General features: G+C 38.8%; 3 protein-coding genes across 3 annotated transcripts; all 3 read right to left on the bottom strand.

Annotated features, from left to right (window-relative positions):
- Positions 1–894: 894 nt before the first annotated feature.
- Positions 895–7357, bottom strand: slc38a8b (solute carrier family 38 member 8b). The gene is made up of 10 exons (XM_068574846.1): positions 7169–7357; positions 6385–6583; positions 5094–5250; positions 3416–3520; positions 3243–3300; positions 2468–2582; positions 2232–2379; positions 1927–2129; positions 1702–1753; positions 895–997 (listed from the first exon to the last, which is right to left on the bottom strand). Exons 1-10 carry the CDS (start codon positions 7355–7357, stop codon positions 895–897), a joined length of 1329 nt encoding a protein of 442 aa, XP_068430947.1.
- Positions 7358–11425: 4068 nt separating this feature from the next.
- On the bottom strand, positions 11426–13945 carry nrn1lb (neuritin 1-like b). Its single transcript, XM_068578736.1, has 3 exons — positions 13891–13945; positions 12432–12579; positions 11426–11729 (listed from the first exon to the last, which is right to left on the bottom strand). The coding sequence occupies exons 1-3, from the start codon at positions 13943–13945 to the stop codon at positions 11426–11428; spliced, it is 507 nt and encodes a 168-aa protein (XP_068434837.1).
- A 2934-nt stretch (positions 13946–16879) lies between these two features.
- thap11 (THAP domain containing 11) lies at positions 16880–20272 on the bottom strand. Its single transcript, XM_068598792.1, has one exon. The coding sequence runs from the start codon at positions 19940–19942 to the stop codon at positions 19112–19114; it is 831 nt and encodes a 276-aa protein (XP_068454893.1). The 5' UTR covers positions 19943–20272; the 3' UTR covers positions 16880–19111.
- Positions 20273–21852: the final 1580 nt, after the last annotated feature.

Below are 21852 nucleotides of genomic sequence, written 5' to 3'. Positions count from 1 at the left end.
TAACACACATGTGAGCATGTGCACGCTCAGAGTGTGTGCCATAACTCCTTTTAACTGGAAGCCAATAAACAATAAATTATGATATTCAGCATACCTCAGCCATCAATCTGTGCTCAACGAAAGCTTCAGATGTAAATCACTTGTATGATTCAGGCCATGTAGAGGTCAGAGGAGAGCAAGAGACGTGAGAAATGCAGAGGAAGGATAAAAATCATGTTCTTGAGAGAAAAAAATCTTTATTCTATAGATGCATGTAAACAAGCATTTCAAGGGCACACAATCCATCAATGTACATTAAAAAGGAACAATGTCTTGCTTGACAAAACCATGGCACGCTATTGTCAAATGATCGCCAGCACCATGATAACAATAATTAGAACTAGTTTTTATTTCTTATCCAACAGGCACTTGCACACAAATGAATGAAAGACTATGCCGATAAATAAATAAATCTTCTGTTGTACAATACTGCCCTCTGGCAGGATTTTGCAAGCAGAATGAAGGTTCAAAAAGTCAACACTTTGGAAATGCTCATCTAATATACTAACAGTGTATATATATATATATACTTTATTAATCCCCAAGGAAATGAAATAATAAAACAAATACTCAAACTATATTTTCTACACTTACCTAACAATGGAATACTTAACATTACATGCTTCTCTCTGACGTTATGTTATTGTCCATTTAAATCCAATATTTATGCATCACACACAGATGAATATTCTTACAGAGTAGATATATTCTATATTCAGGTCATGGAGGACTTTGATAAGGATCATATGTATAATTGAAAACCACCTTTAGAAATGCAACTTTTAGTTGTGCAAAAAACGCTGTGAAGTCACAGTGAGGCAGCTGCTGCAGATAGTGGTGAAAACGATGGGAAAATCAGAGTTTGTTGCAAAGCTCCATGATAGCAATAGTGGTGCTCTGTCCGAAGATGAAGGCTCCAACTACAATGGTTATGACACCCCAGATGGATAAAATCACCCTGCAAAAAACAGACATCAAGAGAACAAGAAGTATTTTAACACCAAGTTGTTTGGCAACAATAATAATCCTCTTCTTCACAGTGATTAATAGTGATCAATAATTTAAAAAAAGAGTCTAACATATTCCTGTTAAAATGGATCTAATGGATATCGATACCCTAGAGGCCATTTCTATTTGTGAACTAAAAACTTTAATGCTGATGACTGATTGGAGCAGATTGTTGCCGACTGATAACTTCCATCAGTTTAGTAATTCTTACTATGCAGCATTTAATTTGCATTTAATTTGAGTTTAAATTGCCCAAATTAAAATGTGTACTCTGCAAATAATTGTAGAGGGAGAAAATGTTATTTGGTATAGAGAAAATAAACATTTTCTTGCAAGAAAATGTCTATTTAAACACAGTAAAGTATTCATTAAATATTTAAAAATGTCTTTTCAATATTTTTAATTGTGTGTTCGCCTGTAAACTAATTGTTGCTTTTTTAGCTGAGTCGGCTGTGAAGAGACTGAAAGACTCAAGGTTGCGATGGCAGTTGGAGATAATTAATTCATTAGAAGAGTTGTGTAATCAGTTGAACACTATTTATTTTATCTGTAATGTAGCAATTACATTATTCTTTCTCGGAATTTACTCCAAAAGTTATGGACCTTGAAATGAAAATAATTATCATAATAATAGCATGCTCATATGAGGCTCACCTGACTCTCGGAGTGACAGATTCATTTTGCATAGTGAACACTAAGCAAAGACCTGCAACACAAAAACAAATTCACTTGCACATCACCTTCAATACGGTCCAACTCAAAGTGATTTACAGGAGACCAATAATAAGATATAACAAATATAAACTAACTAAATATAAAGCCATGTTATTACAAGCAGAGATACATACACAAATACATATGTTAAGGTTGTTTACATACCAGGAAAAATAAAGATGAAAAAGGCACTGATTCCTCCGATAACACTGATGACCTCCCCCATATCGGGGACGAACATGGCGATGAGAAGAGTGATGGTGATCCAGATCACAGTGAGAACTACTCTGCAGCGACTCTCAAACGAATGGGTGACGATTCCCCGACGATGTCTTTGAATACGCAGCATCAGGTTCAAGATGACAGACCTGTGTCGCACACACAAACACAGAGAGAAACAATATGTTAAGTGTTAAAACGCACACAGAAACTCTCACCATACAAAACAAACCAACCCCGGTGACACTCACCTCCCCAGGAGAAGAATAATAGGATAGATGGTGATGATTGATATTCCAAAAAGTAGTCTGGAGATGATCATGACCACATCATTTCCTGGATATGACATCAAAATGTCAGAGGCAACCGCTCGTCCAAACGTCATGAAGCCGTATACACCTGGAGATGAGAGAGAGAGCGAATGTGATTCGCAGCTTTCAGGTGAGCACATAATGCACAGAGGTCGACTGTCTAGAGTTGAACTCACCAGTTAGAGTGTAGATGAGTAAACAGAAAATCATGGAGACCACAGAGATGACCACCCAGTGGAAGAGGTTCTGGTTCTCCATGCTGCTGTAGATTGCAATACAGGCTTCATGGCACTGCAAACACACACACGCTCAGTTTGGGAGACTTGTTTCTTTTTAGTTATTCAGAGTCAGGCTTAGTTAGCATATATCGATACACATTATATGGTATCCATTTATTGTCATCTCATACTACTGTTCCCAAAATATAAGTATTTGTATTATTATGGCTGTGTAAATGCTATATACATTGTTTGTGTATGCAAACAGGAGTTAGGCAAACATTTATTTTGGGCATATTTAGTTAATTGGTAATCATCGTTCATTATTTGGCCGTTATATAGCATGAAAGTGAAAAGCACGAAAAAAAAAAGATAATGAGCACATTTTGAAAGGTATGCAAGGCCACAAGTAATAGTACCACAAATCAACCGCCAACAGTTGAATTGTATTAGCCTTCATTGTTCAGATATTTTAATAATCAGAAACTGACAGTTATATTCTGGCAGGAATGAAGAGTGCAAAGACCTCAGATGATACGAGCATTTGTACGAATACAACATAGTACAACATGAAATTCTAATAATTGCTCCACATTCTCGTCTGTTATTGTTGGTTTGTTTGTTCTCTTGCATTTCTTTGTTCTTTCTTATTTGGACAACATCAAATTCATGTTCAATCACTTGAACGTCTAACTGATTACTTTCAGATTTAAAAGCCTGAAGTAGATCTTACCTGGAAGCCAAAGCAGATGGTCGGCACAACACTGAACATTGAAGCCCATGAACTCAAACTAAAAATACAAACACACACATCAATTGATGCACACAATTTAACAGCCGTATAAAATGAGAAGCCAATGATAAACACACAACCACAAATGCATCCATAAAAACAGTGTTACTGACCCTTGGCTGTGCTCTGGAGTAATGATAGCAGTGTGGCTCTCCATCATGTAATATTTGACAATCACTGCCACACACAGATACGTAGCGGCCAGTGTTCCCAACACACTGACATAAGAAGAAAAGCGGTAGAAAACCATTTAAATATACACATAACACTTTAATAACCGACGTATTCTAACTAATATGTGCAGGAGAGTTTAACACCGTAATAAGTAATAAATGGGATACATCTAATAATAAGAAAAAGTCTAAATTGCTGAGAAGAGGCAAACCTTTATCCCTGATCTAAATCACGGCGATCAAACCGGTTTCGTGCAGGGACGGCAAACCAAGATAATATTAGACGCTCTCTCCATATTATAGAAAATATTAGGAAATTAAAATTAAAAGCTGTGTTAGTCAGCCTTGATGCAGAAAAAGCTTTTGACTGTGTGAGCTGGGAATATTTGGTTTTGGTTTTAGAACGATTTGGTTTTGCTGAAAAGTCAATTAACAGTATTAAAGCCCTATATTCTGCCACGACAGCAAGAATAAAAATAAATGGACGTCCGACTGACCAAATAAAATTTGAAAGATCCCCCCGACGGATGCCCCCTCTCACCAACCCTTCTTGCACTTTACATGGAACCCCTGGAACAAGTAATAAGAGAACGCTGCAATATAAAAGGAATCCTGATAAATAATAAGGAACAAAAAAATAGCACCATATGCAGATGATGTGCTTTTGTATATCCGTGAGCCAGACGTCTGCCTTCCTAACCTCTTAGATCTCCTGGACATATTCGGTACATATTCAGGATACAAGCTAAATATAAAAACTGTAAATATTACCATTCAATTACAACTAGATAACTGAATTGATTTATGTCTGTATTAAAACCCCAGCCAGCCAGGCAGATCTCTAGATTTATTTGGAACGGAAGGAAGCCATCGGCTAAATATAGCACGCTAACTATCAGTAAGGAGAGAGGTGGAATAGCCCTTCCTAAACTCAAAGACTATTTCTACTCTGCCCAATTAAAAACAATAGTTCTTTTATGTGATCATGGCTACGAGGCTAAGAGGAAGGAGATGCAATATGAATGCAAAGGTATCCAAGTACAAGCAATGATTGCAGATCGCAAATTAATGTTAACTTATAACTAACTCTTGTTTTATGTTTGTCCTGGTCCGTTAAGGGACTGCAGATGCGAATTAGCGATAGCTAAAATCTGGTACTGTGCATCAAATGGTAATACATTTATGTTTTAACTGTACGTGGTCCCTTTTTAATAAATAAATAAATATATTTATTATATATATATATATATATATATATATATATATATGTATATATATATATATATATATATATATATATAAGGTATTACAGCTTTTTGCACAATAATGGTGAAAAACACATTGCAAAGTTTTCAGACTTTGAAAGAAAAAGTAAATTTGGAAAAGTCTGATTTTTTTTATATTTACAATAACGGCATTATTATTTAAAAAAAATTCGGAAACATGAAGTAATGAACATAATGAATTAATACAATTTGCAGTTCGGGCATACTCAAGTAGCTCTAAATCAATCATTTCAAAGACTTACCAGGGAATTGCAAAGAGCAGAGGGCGACCACAACATATATTAAGGAGAGATGGGAGAAAGAACTCGTAGATGAAACAACCAGTCAGCTACCTTGTATATTTCTGGATGCCGATTTCTTTTGGGATGGACAGGGGTAAGATGATGAAGAGGCACATGATGAAGAGGGCAAACCTTTGGTCGGAGTACCAGTGATAAGGCATCTCCCCTTCACTGGACCCAGTCACGGTCTCATATAAAGAAATACTCACTGGAAGAAGAACAGGAGTATTTTTCTGCCGAAACTTACAGTGATAATAGTAGCAAGTCTGGTTTATGTTGTTTAAATCACTGCAACATGAATGCATTAACATTGGGGTATAAAAATAAAGAATAATGACGACAAATACAATTCATGCATTGCATACGTGTTTAAACCACACAAGAGTTCAAATCTGCTCTGTGCTGTCTGATCATTGATGGATGTTTGGAGGCAGTGTGTTTGTAAATCCAATCAAGTGCTCTGTTTAAAATTGGAACAGAGCAAAAACATTAAACAGATTTTAAGCATTTGAGATGGACAAAATGACAAAGGGAAAAATGAAAAAAGGTAGCATTACTGCTCCCAGTCACATGTTTTACCCTAATACTAGCTTGAATGAAAATTGTGGATGATTTGTGGTCTGAGAGATTAATTTTTTGATTTGGAAATGGCTGCTAAATTCATCACAAACTCCTAACAACATGAAAACATTGTGCTGCAATACAGAAATGCATATCTTTAACTTCTGGACATCTTTGTTGCAATGCACAGTTGTTTGTGTTATGCACTTGTATTCTTTGTTTTACATTGGAGCAACATGTACATCATTTACATTTAATTTAGTGACAATGGCTCTAGTTAAGAAATAAAGAAACAATTTATTTAATAGTGTTAACCGTAATAGGACATTAATTATGTGATGAACTGGTTTTAGATAAGATGAAGTCTTGTCAATGTAAACTTCAAAGAAACCCTTGCACCATGTTATCCGAGGCCAGGATTTCTGCAGGGTTTATTGGACCTTTTTAATACCACACAGAATGCAATTTAATACCCGTTTAACGGTTAAACCTGAAAGTATAATGGAAAACGAGTCAAGACAATATGGCCCAGAATTATTCATTATCATAAGCATCCAATACAATAAATCTGAAAGACATTATGAATCACTGTAATGCAAAAGGACACAGTAGAGCTGCATAGCATGGATGGATAAATTCACCAATTAAAAATAACTACGAACTTCACAGTTTATATCTACTTTCCTTACAAAGAGATTAAAAATAAAACCAAAGCAGGAGCCATTGAAAGTAACGAGAGAACCTACATTGTGAAAATAATATAATGTTATTCAGGCCTTACATTTCTCCAGCTGATCCTGAACCACCACCAGGAAGGCGACACATATCATGAAGAGGTTGAAGCAGAAACAGACTTCACAGAGTTGACCCACAGCTCCTCCACACACCTCTCTCACCACGTCCTGATACGTCTTCTGTCTGCTGACTGATGAAGCATAGCCCAGGATGACCAAACCACTGATGAGGAAAACCAGCGAAACCTACAGGACACACCATGAACGCATCATGAGACAACGGACCCCATAAATATCATTCTCCCTATTCTAATGTAAGTCCCCTTACTTGTTTTACTTTGAATGGAGACAAACTGTCTGTAGGTTATAGGAACATAAAGTGAAAATTGAAATCAAGAGCCACCTGAGGCTCATTCTGGGCCTGTTCTTGGAAAATCAAACTGCAAATCCATCCATGACACACACACACACACATTTTGTTTCGCTGCGGTGCAATGAAAGGTCAGGTCCTCACCTAAACTGCAAGCTTCATTAGAGATCACATGTGAAAAGATGTGCCTCTTTCACACCAAGGAGCGACTGAGGGGTGACTCTCTGCATACATAATCTGCAGGCTAACAACCAATCCAACCCCCCCAAAGTGTTTTGACGAGACAGATATATCAATATATTAAGGTCAATAGAATGGAGGCATTTGCTGTTCAAAGTTCCTAATAATCTCCTGAATAGGACTATTCATGCCGGGCCTTCAATATGCTCAACAAGCCTGCACTAAACAGCGCGCTAACGACTGTTGCTGCATGTTGGAGGTGTTTTGGGTTTGGGCCTTACCAACTCCACACTGACGGCACTGGTCACTCCCCCCGCCTTCTGGAAAGCCCAAGGGAAGTTGAGCAGTCCGGCCCCGAGCGCAGACTTCAGCATGATGAACACCGCTCCGAGCGAGCCGAGCCGCGGCGGGTCGGCGTGGGACGCAGAGCGGGCCAGCAGGCTGATGCTCTCCCGGGCCAGTTCCTCCATGGTCCTGAACGAGGCTCCGAGACTCACGGCAACGGGAGGGAAAGCTTTAACGGAGGCCCCTTAAGAAGGACTTTCAACAACTCTTCCAAAGTAGTCCAGGTGCTTGGTTCATCCTCCTGAGTATCTTCACAAGTGTATCTGGTGAGTGAAAAACCAAGCGCATATATAGCCTCCACCCACGTGCACACACGGCTCACGTGCTCTAATTGGACATTTTGACTATTAAACATTTCACTCTGAGGCGACACATTCGTCACTAAAGTGTGTATGTTTGCGTGTGTTCTCTCTCTCTCTCTCTCTCTCTCTCTCTCTCTCTCTCTCTCTCTCTCTCTCTCTCTCTCTCTCTCTCTCTCTCTCTAGGTCTGTCTGTCTGCCGGTCACTGTTTAAGATGGTAAGTAGTGGGTAGTAGTAAGTAATGTTAATGTTCGGCCCGGCTGAATTAACCTTTGAAGTACTGGTTCCTGGTACTCACATTTAGTCTCTTTGTGGTTTCTTTGTAAATTACTTTTGAAGTGAACTATATTTTCGAGTGGAAGTGACTCCAAAGTCATCCAGACCCTTATTTAGACTCAGTGGTAAGTAAAACCAAAATTTAAATAATACAATGTGCCAAAGTTATATTTTGACATTAGGATCTCAGAATTAAGAAATTGTCAGAGTAACTTTGCGGTAATAACACGATTGTCATTGAACTCCTCAGGTGTACACTGGCTGTTGCTTGTTCCCTCTCTCTGTCCATGTTTCCTTCAGATATCAATCAATACTTTATACTTCAGATATCAAATAAAGGCAACAATTTGAGCGTAGACGTGCTGTAAATTGTTCGTAGTTGATTAACTGCAACGATAATGATGACACAGACCACCAGGCCATTCTTTAAAAATGTATTTTCAACATTTCGACAGCTAAATAACCTTTGCTTCTGATAAAAAGTTAGTTCTATAAGTATTATTTGTAATAGGCAGAAAACAGATTGTCTAATTTCTTTACAGATATTACATTACATTTCATTAAACTGGCGCTTTTGCTCTATACACCGTACCCTCAGCAACAGGGAGCAATTTAGGGTTAAGTGTCTTGCTGAAGGACACGTTGACATGGATTAGCAGAGCCACTGTCCCTTTGATTGAAAAGACTGGAATGCATATTCATTATACGTATTTACTAAATTATATTTACTGAATCATATTTATTGAACAAATGTAATGAATCATACTTGTAGAGTTGCTGTGCAGTGCAGCGTACAATGTTCTAGCATTAGTTAGTGTGTGATAACATGAGGTCTTGGACAGTACAATCTGCCACACATGGAATTCATAAACATCATGTTTCATGCTACTCACCATATGTTAGAGAGAATTTGTTAAAATTCGTAATCATTGTTCTAAAAAAGTGAAATGCAGGATGAAGAGAGATTAGAGTGAGCAGGCGCACCAAGGTGTTCTGGGGACAATTCAAAGACCTAGTTAGTTTTTCCTTCAGGCTGTTTTCAGAAATATCTCAGGATTTCACTTTTCAAAAGCCTAATACATTTTTAATGAAGTTACCCAAATTTATCACAGTCATTATATTTTTCTACTACAGGATGTTGTTAGACCATCAACAAGAAGATTTAAAGGATTTAAGACTTGACAGCATGTTCTCACGTCACACCTCTCTGCATCTGGTGCCAACAAAGCACCCTGCATGTATAAAATGTTCTTAGTAAATACTATATATGTCATTATTAGACACAGAGAAAATGCTCTGGGAGTGTGACGCCAGCGTATAATCTCTGAAAACAAACACAAAGGGTGGAAATGGAGGTCGATGGATCAAACAAACGCAGGACACTGGAGTTTAAGACCAGTGCTGAGTTATTTGCTTACAAGTTGTTTCCCTTTTACTTGTGGTTCTGGACCCAACCATGGTGTTTTTAATTAGCCTAACTGAGTGGTTTTGGTGACTATATTTAGTGCAACAGGGCTGACAGAGCGTCAGTATGTGACAAATTGGAATGAGAACATATTGAATCCAGAGCAACATCTAGTATGAGCTTTTTTTTGGAAAACTAAATAGAATATGTATAAAAATATTAGTCTGGTGGACTGAAATACAGTGACACAGGCCTGGAACCTTTATCTCACCTTTATTACTTAGTTGTCTTGAATTATCTTAATTCATCATAATTATCTTAATGAAAAAAAATCATTCTGTGAAGGCTGGTAGTTTCTTTTAGACACTTGAAATGTTTACAGTTTTACAGGCATACAGCTGTTAGATTCCTACTCAAAATACTGCAACACCTTTGTGTTTGTTCATACTTCATGTGAAAAAATCAATCCTGGTCTATATATTCATAGAAGCTCTGACTGAGTCAGACAGCAACACATTTGAAATCCCCTCTTTGGCCATGGTGACCTGCCACGTTTTGTCGTCACGACCAAATCATGGTTATAATCTGGCTTTTAACACGTCTGTCAGTATAAAGTAGACAAGGCCAGAGATTTTTAGACTCAGTCGTGCAAATTGTGTACAAACTGCATCTGGAATCAACTGTGAAAATCTTTGAAACAGCCACTAAACCTGTGAACTTTAGGTTGCAGAGGCTGCATGGTGGCATTTAATCAGTATGACCTATACATCTTTAAGCAGAATATAATGCAGGACGTCCACCTGAGGTTTCATTGACCGCTGAAACCTAACTTCTTAAATTTTGCATGCTGCAATAATTAAGTTATCACCTCCGACCTTTAGATGCCATACCTGCTCACTTCATGTTCAAGTCAAAGCAGTGCTGACATGGCAACACGCCACACAACCAATCATTAGTTTTCCACTTACAGAATTTATGCTCAGGGCAGTAAGACTTGACTTCAAGGGTTTTGAGGTGCAACCTGCTACGACTAAAGACAGACGACTCATGATACTGCTGTTATGAAACAGCTTAAGAGTATTAAGATCACACACACACACACACACACACACACACACACACACACACACACACACATACACTACTGACTCAAAAACCCATGACTTCAAAAAAAGTAATAGTTGTGTTTGTCAGTGCAGCTTTATATTAAGTTTTTTTTTCAGAATAAAAATCAGACTTAGTCAAAGAAGCATGTATCGCTCTATAACGCTGTGGAAAAAAAATAGAATAATACAAATAACCAAAAAACAGTAAACAATACAGTAAATAATTTGTTAGTGAAAATCGGTGAATAAAATACAGTTCATTGTTTGTATTATAGCTCAATAACAAAGAAAAGTTTTACAACATTAAATAACTTTAAAGCAACTGTTAATGCTATAATGATTAATCCCACTCCCTCATTACACCACTAACTATACCACTTAGCTTATGTGTAATTATTAGTGAATATTATTTTATTTTAGAGTGCGCGCTCTGTATCCTTTTTAATTGCTCCGCGTGGGATGCATCCAATTATTGATTGAAGTAAAGAGTAACATAACAGAATAGAAAAAGCAACATATAACTGTTTCAAGAAGGACTGAAAAATCACTGAAAGAGGTCACACAAAATCAAATTTTTTGATATTAAACTGGTCCAACAGGATGATGAATTAAACTGCACAAAAACAGTTTTGCCGCTTGTAATAATACTGTGCTCTGGATCACTCCTGATTGGATCACAAACACATAGGAACACCTGGCACCCCTGAAATCTCTTTTGTTCTAAAAAAAAAAAATCAGGCAGTATTCCTGATGATCTTTACAACAGATACAAGCTTTTAATTTTAACTTAGAGATTTGTCTTTCCGCCAAGTTATCTCAGTGAGTCGGAGAGACTTTGTCTTCATTACCTGCTCATCACTGCAGCCTATATAATGTGACCAAGCAATAAGAGACAATGTGAATTAAATCACAATCAATCAAGATGTGATATTTTCATCATTACTAGTAAATGCCTAAATAGATGCTCCACCATGTAAAGTGTTTGAACTCCTTATTTTAGGACAGATTTGTGCTCATGATTGTGCAGAGTGTTTACTCTTGTGTGTTTGGTAGGGGGAGCTGGACACTGACGCCCGGCTGTCTGACTGAAAGAGTCAATGGGTTAATTAACTCCTGAGCAGAAGTAGTAAGGTGCTGCATACAGGTAACAACAGCGTGCTGAAGGTGGGGCGGTGCTGGTTCGTTTGCCCTTTTAGCTTATCCTGGTTGGTCTGGTCGGAGGTGGGAGGGCTCTGGGGTGCAGGCACAGTGCTGGCTGGGAGGGTGGTGCGGCTGGCACACATATCATAGAGGTTTCCAGAGAATTGCGTCTTCCTGGACTCTTGTCTTAGAGACTCCCAGACAGCTGCCGCTTCACCAGGACACCCGGCCAGAGCGGAGTTGGCACAAACATGGAAAGCATTCCAGGACCTTCAAGGAACCAGTTATGAGGATACATCAGTGAAGCAATGTAAACACGCTGCAGCTACTCAACAGAAGAAGAGCATTGCTTATTGCATAATGTTTTTAATATAGAAAGTAAAATAATATTACAAAATCTTCAGCCTTTTAGCATAATTTAAACACTATTTATATAACGATAGGCCATAAACCCAAAACAATGAGTTTAAAGATTGTGTGTAACCCTCCGTGCTGCACAATCAGGCGAAAATTCTCTGTGGGTTTCGTCATTGCGAGCACATGTTACGTCCACTGTGAATATAATGGGTTTACAGCATGGACGCTCTGTAACGCTGTCCTTTAAGCTCAATGCAAAAATGCTGGTATTATTAAGCAAGTATTATGTTTACCATGTTCACCATCTTAGTTTAGCATGCTAACATTTGCTAGCACTAAAAAAAAAGTACAGCTCAAGCTTTTCTTCAGGTTTGCAGGCATTTCATTGCAATACATAGTTGTTGACGAATTTCATGAAAATCACTAAAAATGCGTCAGATTAATTATCCATGCTACAGCTGTTGACCAAACAGGTAAATTGACTGGCATTAACATCCCTTGGTCCACATTGCCAGTGGGCTTTAAGGATTATAACTTTAACAATTTGAGACTAGTTGTATCAAGACAGAAAAAGCATTGACTGGATGGTTACCACAGTGATGGGCAGACACACACCTGCAGATCGAATCAATGTCCTGTGTGCTCTGGTCTTTTTGGGTGTCCACCAAACTGTCTCCAAGTGCAAGTAAACACTGAGCAAAACTCTTGTAGATGGAACCACATGAATAGGGAATGGCAGCTCCGAAACACACAGTGACCAGGCCTAATGGAGCGGAAGAGACAAGAGAAAGGTGGATTTTAAAAAAAAAATCAAGATCAATTCATGTATCAATAAATTAATATGAGGATGAGTTCGGGATGAAGAAGAGAAATACAATCTCTAGATTCTTTGGGTCGGGGATTTCATCTTGTGGAGTGAAGCCCATTCTGATCATCGAGACATGATCCATCTGGTGCTTAGATGGATAAAACAAATACAGAAATATGGGTATAGTATGCAGCATTCCATTCATCTGGACGGATTATACAACCTTGCAGCCAAATTCACTGCAGGACTACAAAACCCTGCACGAGCTGTCTGAGTGCATTGATCAGCTCATACGTAACACACGTCCTCTCGGCCTGGTTTGAGTTTTCTCTGAAATGCTCCTGAAAAGATGAATCAAGGTTGGACTGGAATATTTACCAGCATTGATTTGGAATAGAGGACATTTGTTGCATTAATCCAATCAGTACATGAGGCTGTGGAGGTGTGTTTCAGTTGTCGATTTCTTCCTGTGAAAATAACCCACACAGGTGCTTTGTTGTTAGCCTTGAACACATCTGTGTAGTTGTCAGCAGCCGTTGGTAGTGCACTACGTGGCCACAGTATGTGGAAACCTGAGTATTACGTCTCACTCTCAAGCCTTGGATATTTGAAAATGTGCCATCTCTTTATATGACTTACTATATCGGTGGATAATTATTGTATGTACTGTATAAGCTACCTTTAAGTTAAATAGTTGTTTTCCCCTCTTTTTTTCCTGTTTCCTTATATTTGCATGTTGATACTTATCTGTGTTGTATAATGAATGTTGAGTTATTGTTTTTTTTACAACTTGTTGCATGATTTTACTGCAAAACATTTTGTAATTCTCAAAGAAAAAAGAAAAACTAAAGAAATAACAGACAGTACAAATTGCTCTTTAATACAAGATATTGTGCCTAAAACACACACACATACACACACACACACACACACACACACACACACACACACACAGACGGGAGCTGAGAGCGGTAGACAATCAGAACATGAGGGGACAGGGAGCATTTCATTAACGTAAGTGCATTTGTAAAACCTGTCTCTCCTCAGTTTCAGAATAACCTTAATTGAATATCCTTCATCAGTCAATGTAAATATTTTGGAGGGGGTTAAAATGCCTCTGATCTACCTGAGTTCCAAGACATATGTGCATAAAAAAGAAACATCAGAAAAACTGTGTGCAACATGGAACAGGCAAGAGCAAACTGAATAAATGTTTCCAGAAGACTTAAATGCACGATGAGACAACAATTAAAGAAACATCCTTACTAAGGCAGAGAGCGATGGGCAGCAGCATGGTCGCCATGCCTGGTTGGGACTTCATCGATGGTGCCACGAGTCCCGTGGAGCTGAATCCCACCTCTGAACCAGAGGCTTTGATGTGAAGCGCCCACTGACTGCAAGTCCAAAGAGTCCAAAGTTGCTGCTTTAAAATGTGATGTGCTCTGCCATCCGTTGGGAATTCATCAGATCGCAAAAGCACAGCAATGCACAGTGGCACAACCCGGCTGGATTAACTGTGAAAGGGGCTGTTGCATCGCAGGGAGTAAGAGGATGCTGTGTGTGTGCGTGTGTGCATGCATGTGCACTAGGGAGGGGCACGAGGCGAGTGCCGTAGAGAGCTCGGAGGCAGCAGACCGATGACAGCATCACAACACAGCACACTGGATTAGAGAGTACTCATTTCCGGTCTTTAGTATTAAGTACATTTATTTGAAACACAAATTAATTATATACGTCATCATTTTTTACCACCTCTGTCTTGTTCACGCACTTACCTGCTGCAAAAACTTGATTTTATAATCAGACAAGGGGTTTGTCACAAATGAAAGTAAAGGAAAACATTATCAGAAGTGTCAGGAGGATTTTCGTTTTCAAGTGAACAGATGGATAAAGTCCCACTGAGGATAAGAGAATCCAGCTCACCTGGGAGTCCAACACAGATGCAAAGCGCCCTCTGAGAATAGCAGCGACCCACGAGGATCATCCACAGCTATGTGGGTCATGATGGGTTATTGAAGAGCGCTGTATGCGTTCAACAAAACACACTACACATGCAGACCCACATTTTTGATGCTTGTAAACCATCTACCTTATTCCAAACTTGTCTTACTTGAGCTTGTGTCTTGCATCCCCCTCATCTTCCTCTCAACCTCCAAATCCCCTGCTACACCCAGATGGCGCACACTCTGTGCATTAGTATAAGTCCCTGTTCACATCTGTATACTGACACAGGAGGAATGGTAACCATTGTTAATCTGTGGCTTAAAACAACCATCAACTGCAGAATAATCTGTCTGCATCTGAAGCTGCTGGCCTGAATCAATACATCATCGGGACTTTTCCAACTGCGCTTCGTCCTTTAAACATCAGGTTTTTGTACTTTCTTACCTTACAGATGCGCTCAGGATCCATTAAGCTGGATATGAGAAGTCTGTGAAGCATAGGACTTGAGTTGTTGTTGCATGTTGATGCAACTGTATGCAAAGAATGCCTGGGGCACGAGTTGTGTGCGACACCCCGGGCCTCATGCTTCACTGTAGTATTCAAGGAGACACTGAGGCTGTTTTTCATCGTTGGCCCTGAAAGAAGTGCCATTTCAGAACAATCTTAAGGCTGCACGATACAGCAATATTTCAGATAATAGTGGACTTCCAACTTTTTGTCAAATGTTTGGCTTTCATTTAAATCCACACATAGGTCCATGAAGGAAAACGGTCAATGCTTTTCCCAGTCTGGTGTTGAGGAACCACGAGCTCAAACCCATCCAACACCTATCGGATGTACTCAAGCACCAACTGTGAGCATTATTGTCCAACATCACGGATGTTCTTGTGGCTGAAGTGTCCACATACTTTTAGAAATGCAGCGCATATAATCATACAATTGTTCCGTTGACTCAGAATCATCCCTCCTCATTAAAATGTTTTACAACAGGAAAGATGTCATTTTAGCGACCCTTTTTTTATATAGTAGTTTTACTGCAGGTTGTTTCAGAGTCCAGATACATACAGACATGTGAAGTGTTGCATTAATTGTCCTCCTCCAAGCACAACCAAAGAACTCAAAACACAAACAAACTTGTCTTAACTTATATATATATATATATATATATATATATATATATATATATATATATATATATATATATATATATATATATCTCAAGGTTTGGGGTCACCTGCCACAAAAGCTTGATCTACTACAGCCTTGTTCCGCTCTCATATATATATATATATATATATATATATATATATATATATATATATATATATATATATATATATATATATATATATATATACACACACACATATATATATATATATATATATATATATATATATATATATACACATATATATATATATACAAATTAATATTAACACACACCTTTTTTAAATATATATATTTACTTATAGAAATAAATGGAATGTTTGATTTTCTGGTGACGATACTTTTCCCAACACGTTACTTTGTAATATGTAAGTATGAACATATTTTCAACGCTATATTTTATTATTTCAACAAAAGAAGACATTTTTTTAGATGTTACCTACAGAAAAACATTCAGAATTTTGAATCAAATTAGTAAATATCTGATGACGTGCTTGGAAAGGCCAAGCTGAACGCGACCTGAAAGCTTCATTCATTTTAGTGTATAGTAATCAGGACAGATACAACCTGGGTCCGCTCATGGTTTTCTACATGGTTCAAGAATCTTGATTTGCATGGAACAAGAAAAGGGTTTCTACAGCAGACAATCAGAAGACTCAGACTTTAGATAGAAAGGAATCCTGCAGTCTCTCATGTCGGTCTGTGGCACATGGATGCTGATTACTGCTTTTGAGTCATCTGCTCAAAAAGATCAAACACCCACTAAAAGCTTTATGTGGACAGTTTAACAGCCAGATATCTGATGGTAAAAGGCATGCGAAGTGTGACACATAATCTATTTCGAAAAAATTGTTGCAGTGTCCACTGTTTAACATGTTTTCATTATAACTAGCAATATAACAACCAAACTGTCATTCTGCCTGTTTTGTTATCAAAATACCTTGAATAGCCCTAAAGAGATTTACTACAACACAACCTGTTTCTCCAGTCACGGATGTACTTCTAGTACATAGTATGATGTCAAACACTGGATTTCAGGATTACATTTTACATACACTGTTTTACTTCATTACAGTAGAATGTAAACACGGCGGTGGTGAATGGCAGTAGCCATACAACAGAAAGATAGAGTTGAGCAAGTTTGATTGACAGCACTGGATTAAGGCATTACGCAACACCGTTGGGAGCAAAAAATTCCAGATGAGATTAGGATCTGAGTCCTCGCTCTCTGCAATGCTCTCTGTCTATCCATTCATCCGGCTCTCCCTCTTTCTCCGCTTCATGTGACACATCATCACGGCAGGTGTTCGAAATGATGGATTTTAAGTTTGTGTTGAGTAACTGCTTAACAATCACATTAAGACATTCAACATTTCACTGCTTTAATATGAATAACAATTAGGCAAATGACCATCCAAGCTGCCAACACACAGACGGATATATTAGGCTGTAAAAACAGGAGCTAAACCTCCTGCTATTCAAGATTTTATGCCACCGCCATCTAGAGGGAGAAAGTCATGCTGCAACATCTGACACATTTTACCACTCGTTATTGTCTTCAGCCGATGAAATAAATCAAGTAAATAAACAAAAACAACCAGACACTGTAGTGGTGCTCTCACTGAATCAAACTGTAGTGCTAAAATAAACACTTGCTGGATTTGGTTTTTCAAATGTGACAATTTGTTGCTTTAAAAAATGATCTATCATTTTCTTTTTCGAACTTTTGACCAATAGAAGAAATCTCAGGACACAATTTTTTTCTTGTAATAGCCACTTTTGTTATAATCGGACATTGTATGACCCAACCAATTCATTAATCTGCTAGTGTAATCCCTGCATAGCTCCTTAATAAGGCTAACCCTAATATCCAATCCTAACAAAAACATGAACAGGAGTATCGGTGGTTTGTTGTTATTTCTCAACAAACAACTTCCAAGTTCAAGTAATATTTCAGAAGCAAGCCCAAATGATGCGTTGCACACTTCATCACATCGATCACATTCATCTTAATAAGGCAATATTTTATCAGGTCACTCTTAACACTGTCAGAGTAGCTACATGTTGAGTGAGGCGTTCAGCACCAGGTCACCCAACAGGCCAGCAACCTTGAGATTTGAGTCTTTATGATTCGCTAAGATGCAAACTGTATTACTTTTTCCACAACTGAAAACAGATGGAAATAAATACTTCTAAAGCTTAAATTCTGCAATTCTGCTCGTCGTTCCTCAGAAAAGATCCAAACAAGAAGCCGAGACAGATGACTGCGACCCATTTGGGTTGAGCTATGAGCCCTCAACTTGAAGGTAAAAGCAACAAAAATACTTCAGGACCTTCTGACTCACCACTTTGTAACTGTGACACACTTCATGAATTGAGAAATTATTCAGTGGATATCAGAAACATTTCAAAATTACATTTACTTCAAAATGAGAGCATTGCTGTCAGACCAAAAATCAGAAATGTAACATCTTGTGTATAAAACACGTGTGTATAGGACAGAGAATGCAGCCAACACACGTCTAAGTGGAGAAACATCGCACAAATGAATCACACTGAACCAAGCAGGTGCTGTTTCAACAACTTCTGCGGCAGACAGACATGTTCAAGTTGCATAAAGTATCTTAGAAAAATGTTTTACTCAAAAGGTTGAGCAAATGAAACTTAATGCACATCATCAAGAAATACATTTTGATAAGATAACATTTTTTGAGTGCCCCTTCAAGTTTTAAGTATTTCCTTTAATTCTATTTGCTGTCGATCAAATGTCTTTCGCCACAAAAATAAAAGGAAAACAGCTTAAGGTATCTATAAAGGCAACTCAGATAAAGACGTTTAATTGACCAACAGAGTGCCAAGAAGAGTGCTTTTGTTCGCAAGAAATCCTTTCGATGCTTCATCTTGGCAAACTTTACCTCTGCAAATCTACAGTGAGACATGTCTTGCAACAGCCTCCTAAATTCAATTCATAAGCAAGGAACTAGACAAATTATAAGATGAATCTTAAAAACAAAAACGTGCTATGCAACTAGGCAGTTTTAAGCATTTTCCTCATCAGTCCCGTTATAAGTGTGTACGCCTGCCTAAATTGTGAGTCTGTGCAAACTATAAGTCTTGGTTGAATACTCAAAATGCATTATTGGTTTAGCTGTATGTGAATATTACCAATGCTGTTGTTATTATCGCCTAAGCTACATTAACTAGCCAGCCAACTTTCTCTGGCCTCCAACAAATCAGCTCCACTTGTTGAAAATAAATTGTCATCGCTCGTTTTATACAAAATAGGTCTGACTCTGCTGCCATCAAAACCCCTCGATGTCCTCTCCGTCAGTGTGAGTCTCTGTAACGGGTCGTCTCCGTTGATGTTCACCCATCAGATTTTCTTCCGGACGCTAAAAGCCACAGAGTTTCCGTACAGCAGCCGGTCCCGCTCCCGCACCTCCTCCTGCAGCTTGGCCTCGGTCACCCGCAGCTGGCGGATGGACGCCTTCATCTCCTTCATCTTCACCTCCATCAGTGCGATGATGTCTCGCTGCTCGTTCAGTTTGCGCAGCAGCTCTGTCGACGTGGTGCCGGTGGTCAGAGAGTACGAGTGATCCAGCGGGCTGCTGGTCACACTGACGTACTGCACGGCCGGCTGGTGCGCGGTGGTGGACGCGGTGTCCACCGATGAATCGTCGGCGGTCAGCTCGTCGGCGCTACCCACGGTGTAACAAGTCCCTTCCGACTGCGCGGGCAGCCGCGCCGTGCCCAGGTACTCCCCGTTTTGGCCTATCTGAACCACGGTGATGCTGTCATCGCTCGCCTCGCCGCCCGCATTGCCTTCGGCTCCTTCCGCTGTGCTGCCCGGGACATTGCCGAGCACAACCCCGGAGGTCGCTGCAGCGGCGGGGGCAGGAACCGCCGCGGACACTTTCCTGCCTCTGCCGCGCCGACTCCTGCGCTCGTTTACCCCTCGCAGAGGGAAGAGGGACGGGACTCGGATAGTGTAGGTCTTCCTCCCGCCGGCGAAATGCACACTGCAGACTCGGTGTCCCGTGGTGGGCTGGAAGGTGCTGAAGCAGCCGCTGACCCCGGCCCGCGAGATGTTCCTCAGCCACAGCTCCCTCAGCGTGGTGTCTTTAGGAAACGTGTAGAAGCGCAGGTCCCGGTCCCGGTGCGAGTTGTTGTAGCACCCAGGAACACAGCACGTGAACCCGGGCATGTTTCCTTCAACGCCGAGGCCAAAAGCACGGTCTTCAAATTAAGTTTAGGTTATTTTATTGTTGTTTCTTTATTCAATGCGTTGTTATCAAGCTCAGTGGCCTACAAGCGGAACTACACGTCCCACAACGCTAACAACTTCCTGTTTATTTTTTTACCAAAAGTGAGCCGCTTTTCTTCGTGCGATGATTGAATCCACCTTATTTTATCCGGACTCGACGCATCCAGAGATCTTACTTATGCTGAATTCGAGGCTGATATTTTATTTTCGGTGGTAAATGTCTCGGTTTGTTCTTCGCGGTGTTATCAAGCCAGCCGTCCTCCACTGAGAACTAAAAGTCCCACAATGCATTGCGCTTCCGGCCCATGTCCGTCAGTAAACTAGCGCCCCTGCTGGTCAGTCGGTAGTAACACCCTTCTGAGCCCTGCTGATGTGGGAAATCTTTCCCTCTTAGTTCATTTAACACACAAGCACATATAAACAAAATAAGACATGTAGAAGAAGAATTGCTTCATAAACAATTCAGATTTTATTTCTGAGTGTTCATGTTTTTGAGGAAAATACTTTAATTGTCTGTTTTATTTGTGCAGATACCATTTTCTGTGCATAACAGATTCATGGTTCTGCACTCATACAGGTGTTTTCAATTACACTGGCTAATTCAAGCGTTAGTCAGGTAAAAATAGAGTGCGCTTGAAAATAGAAAGCTCTTGCTTACAGAGGCATTGGAGATTATAAACGGTTTGACACTGTTTATCGCTCATCATTGAGCACTTTACTTCTGGCAATACTTTTATGGGCTGGTCATCCTTGAACGCTAATAGAAGGCAACTTTTGCTCCCATTTGTTTAATTAGTGTGCTTGAAAAAACAATTTCAAGAGACTATCAATTTGAATGCCATAGTTTCCTTCAGAAAATTATTTTATATGTAAAATACATGTCAAGGTCTGTGAATGCTTTAAATCGTGATATACGTTTTAGTTTGAATGTGTAATTGTTGATTTGTTACAATTGAGTATTGATGTTGGTTGCTGGTTTTGGATTGTTTTGTGATTTTAACATTGCATTTATGATATGACTATAAATGGTTGATGTGTTATTTTCTTATTTGTTTTATTGTTTTTGGATCATACAATTATTGTATTTATGCAGATAGGGCACCATGGAAAATATCTTGGCCTACAATTAGTCCTAATATTGGTTGGTTTTCTCCTGGTTATCAGGTTATCCCAAACAATAAAATGAAGGTTATATTTTCTTTCCTCTCTGATTAAATATAAACAGTATTAATACAAATGTAAAATATGGTTTGAGTTGTGATTTTAATAAACTGAAGCTGATTAAGAAAATGCCCGACTTCAGTAATAAACATGTGACCTTCATCACTGAGGGGTTTATCGATATTTTTTATATTAGCATTATTTATTGGTATTATATTTGAATTATTAACAGAGTTGTAAACCAGTTAAACATGTTTTCTTTGTGAAGCACTGGTTTATGTGTTGAATACGTGAAGCCAGACCAGCAGAGAGACGAACACCAGATTTCCCCTCGTTGTGTGAGTTGACATCTCTCTGAATAAGCTTTAATAATGTGAAAAGTTGCAGACGTATGAGAATAATAAACACTCTCAATCGGCTAAAGTCTGATTTTGAGTTTAGGATAATTTACTATATATTTGTATTAATAATTGACAAGAATATAAAAGTAGATTAAACATTGGTAAATTATAGAGTAATTATTATAAATCAAGTTATGAGATTTGCATCTTCCGGTCATGCCAGAAAATAAAGGAACCAAAACATAAGAAGGCACTTAAAAAATCTCCCATTTAACCAAACCTTTTGAGATTTATTTACAAATAAATTGTATAATAAACCTGAATGTCAACACTTTTAAGAAGCATTTA

The sequence above is a fragment of the Clinocottus analis genome, unplaced genomic scaffold (genome assembly GCF_023055335.1).
Source record: "Clinocottus analis isolate CAN_PGR_092001 unplaced genomic scaffold, fCliAna1.0.p SCAF_1, whole genome shotgun sequence".
In the NCBI taxonomy this organism is placed as follows: domain Eukaryota; kingdom Metazoa; phylum Chordata; class Actinopteri; order Perciformes; family Cottidae; genus Clinocottus; species Clinocottus analis.
Note: the sequence above shows the minus strand (reverse complement) of the source record. Positions and strands in the feature narration are given on the sequence as shown.

Excerpts from the sequence above, each read along its gene's own strand:
- slc38a8b (XM_068574846.1), bottom strand. The coding sequence starts at position 7,357 with ATGGAGGAACTGGCCCGGGAGAGCATCAGCCTGCTGGCCCGCTCTGCG. Across the intron at positions 5,251-6,384 it reads TCAGGATCAGCTGGAGAAAT|TGAGTATTTCTTTATATGAG; the intron begins GTAAGGCCTGAA and ends TTCTTCTTCCAG. Across the intron at positions 2,583-3,242 it reads CCATCTGCTTTGGCTTCCAG|TGCCATGAAGCCTGTATTGC; the intron begins GTAAGATCTACT and ends GTGTGTTTGCAG.
- nrn1lb (XM_068578736.1), bottom strand. The coding sequence starts at position 13,945 with ATGAAGTCCCAACCAGGCATGGCGACCATGCTGCTGCCCATCGCTCTC. Across the intron at positions 12,580-13,890 it reads GCCCATCGCTCTCTGCCTTA|GCCTGGTCACTGTGTGTTTC; the intron begins GTAAGGATGTTT and ends CCGCTCCATTAG. Across the intron at positions 11,730-12,431 it reads GACATTGATTCGATCTGCAG|GTCCTGGAATGCTTTCCATG; the intron begins GTGTGTGTCTGC and ends GGTTCCTTGAAG.
- thap11 (XM_068598792.1), bottom strand. The coding sequence starts at position 19,942 with ATGCCCGGGTTCACGTGCTGTGTTCCTGGGTGCTACAACAACTCGCAC.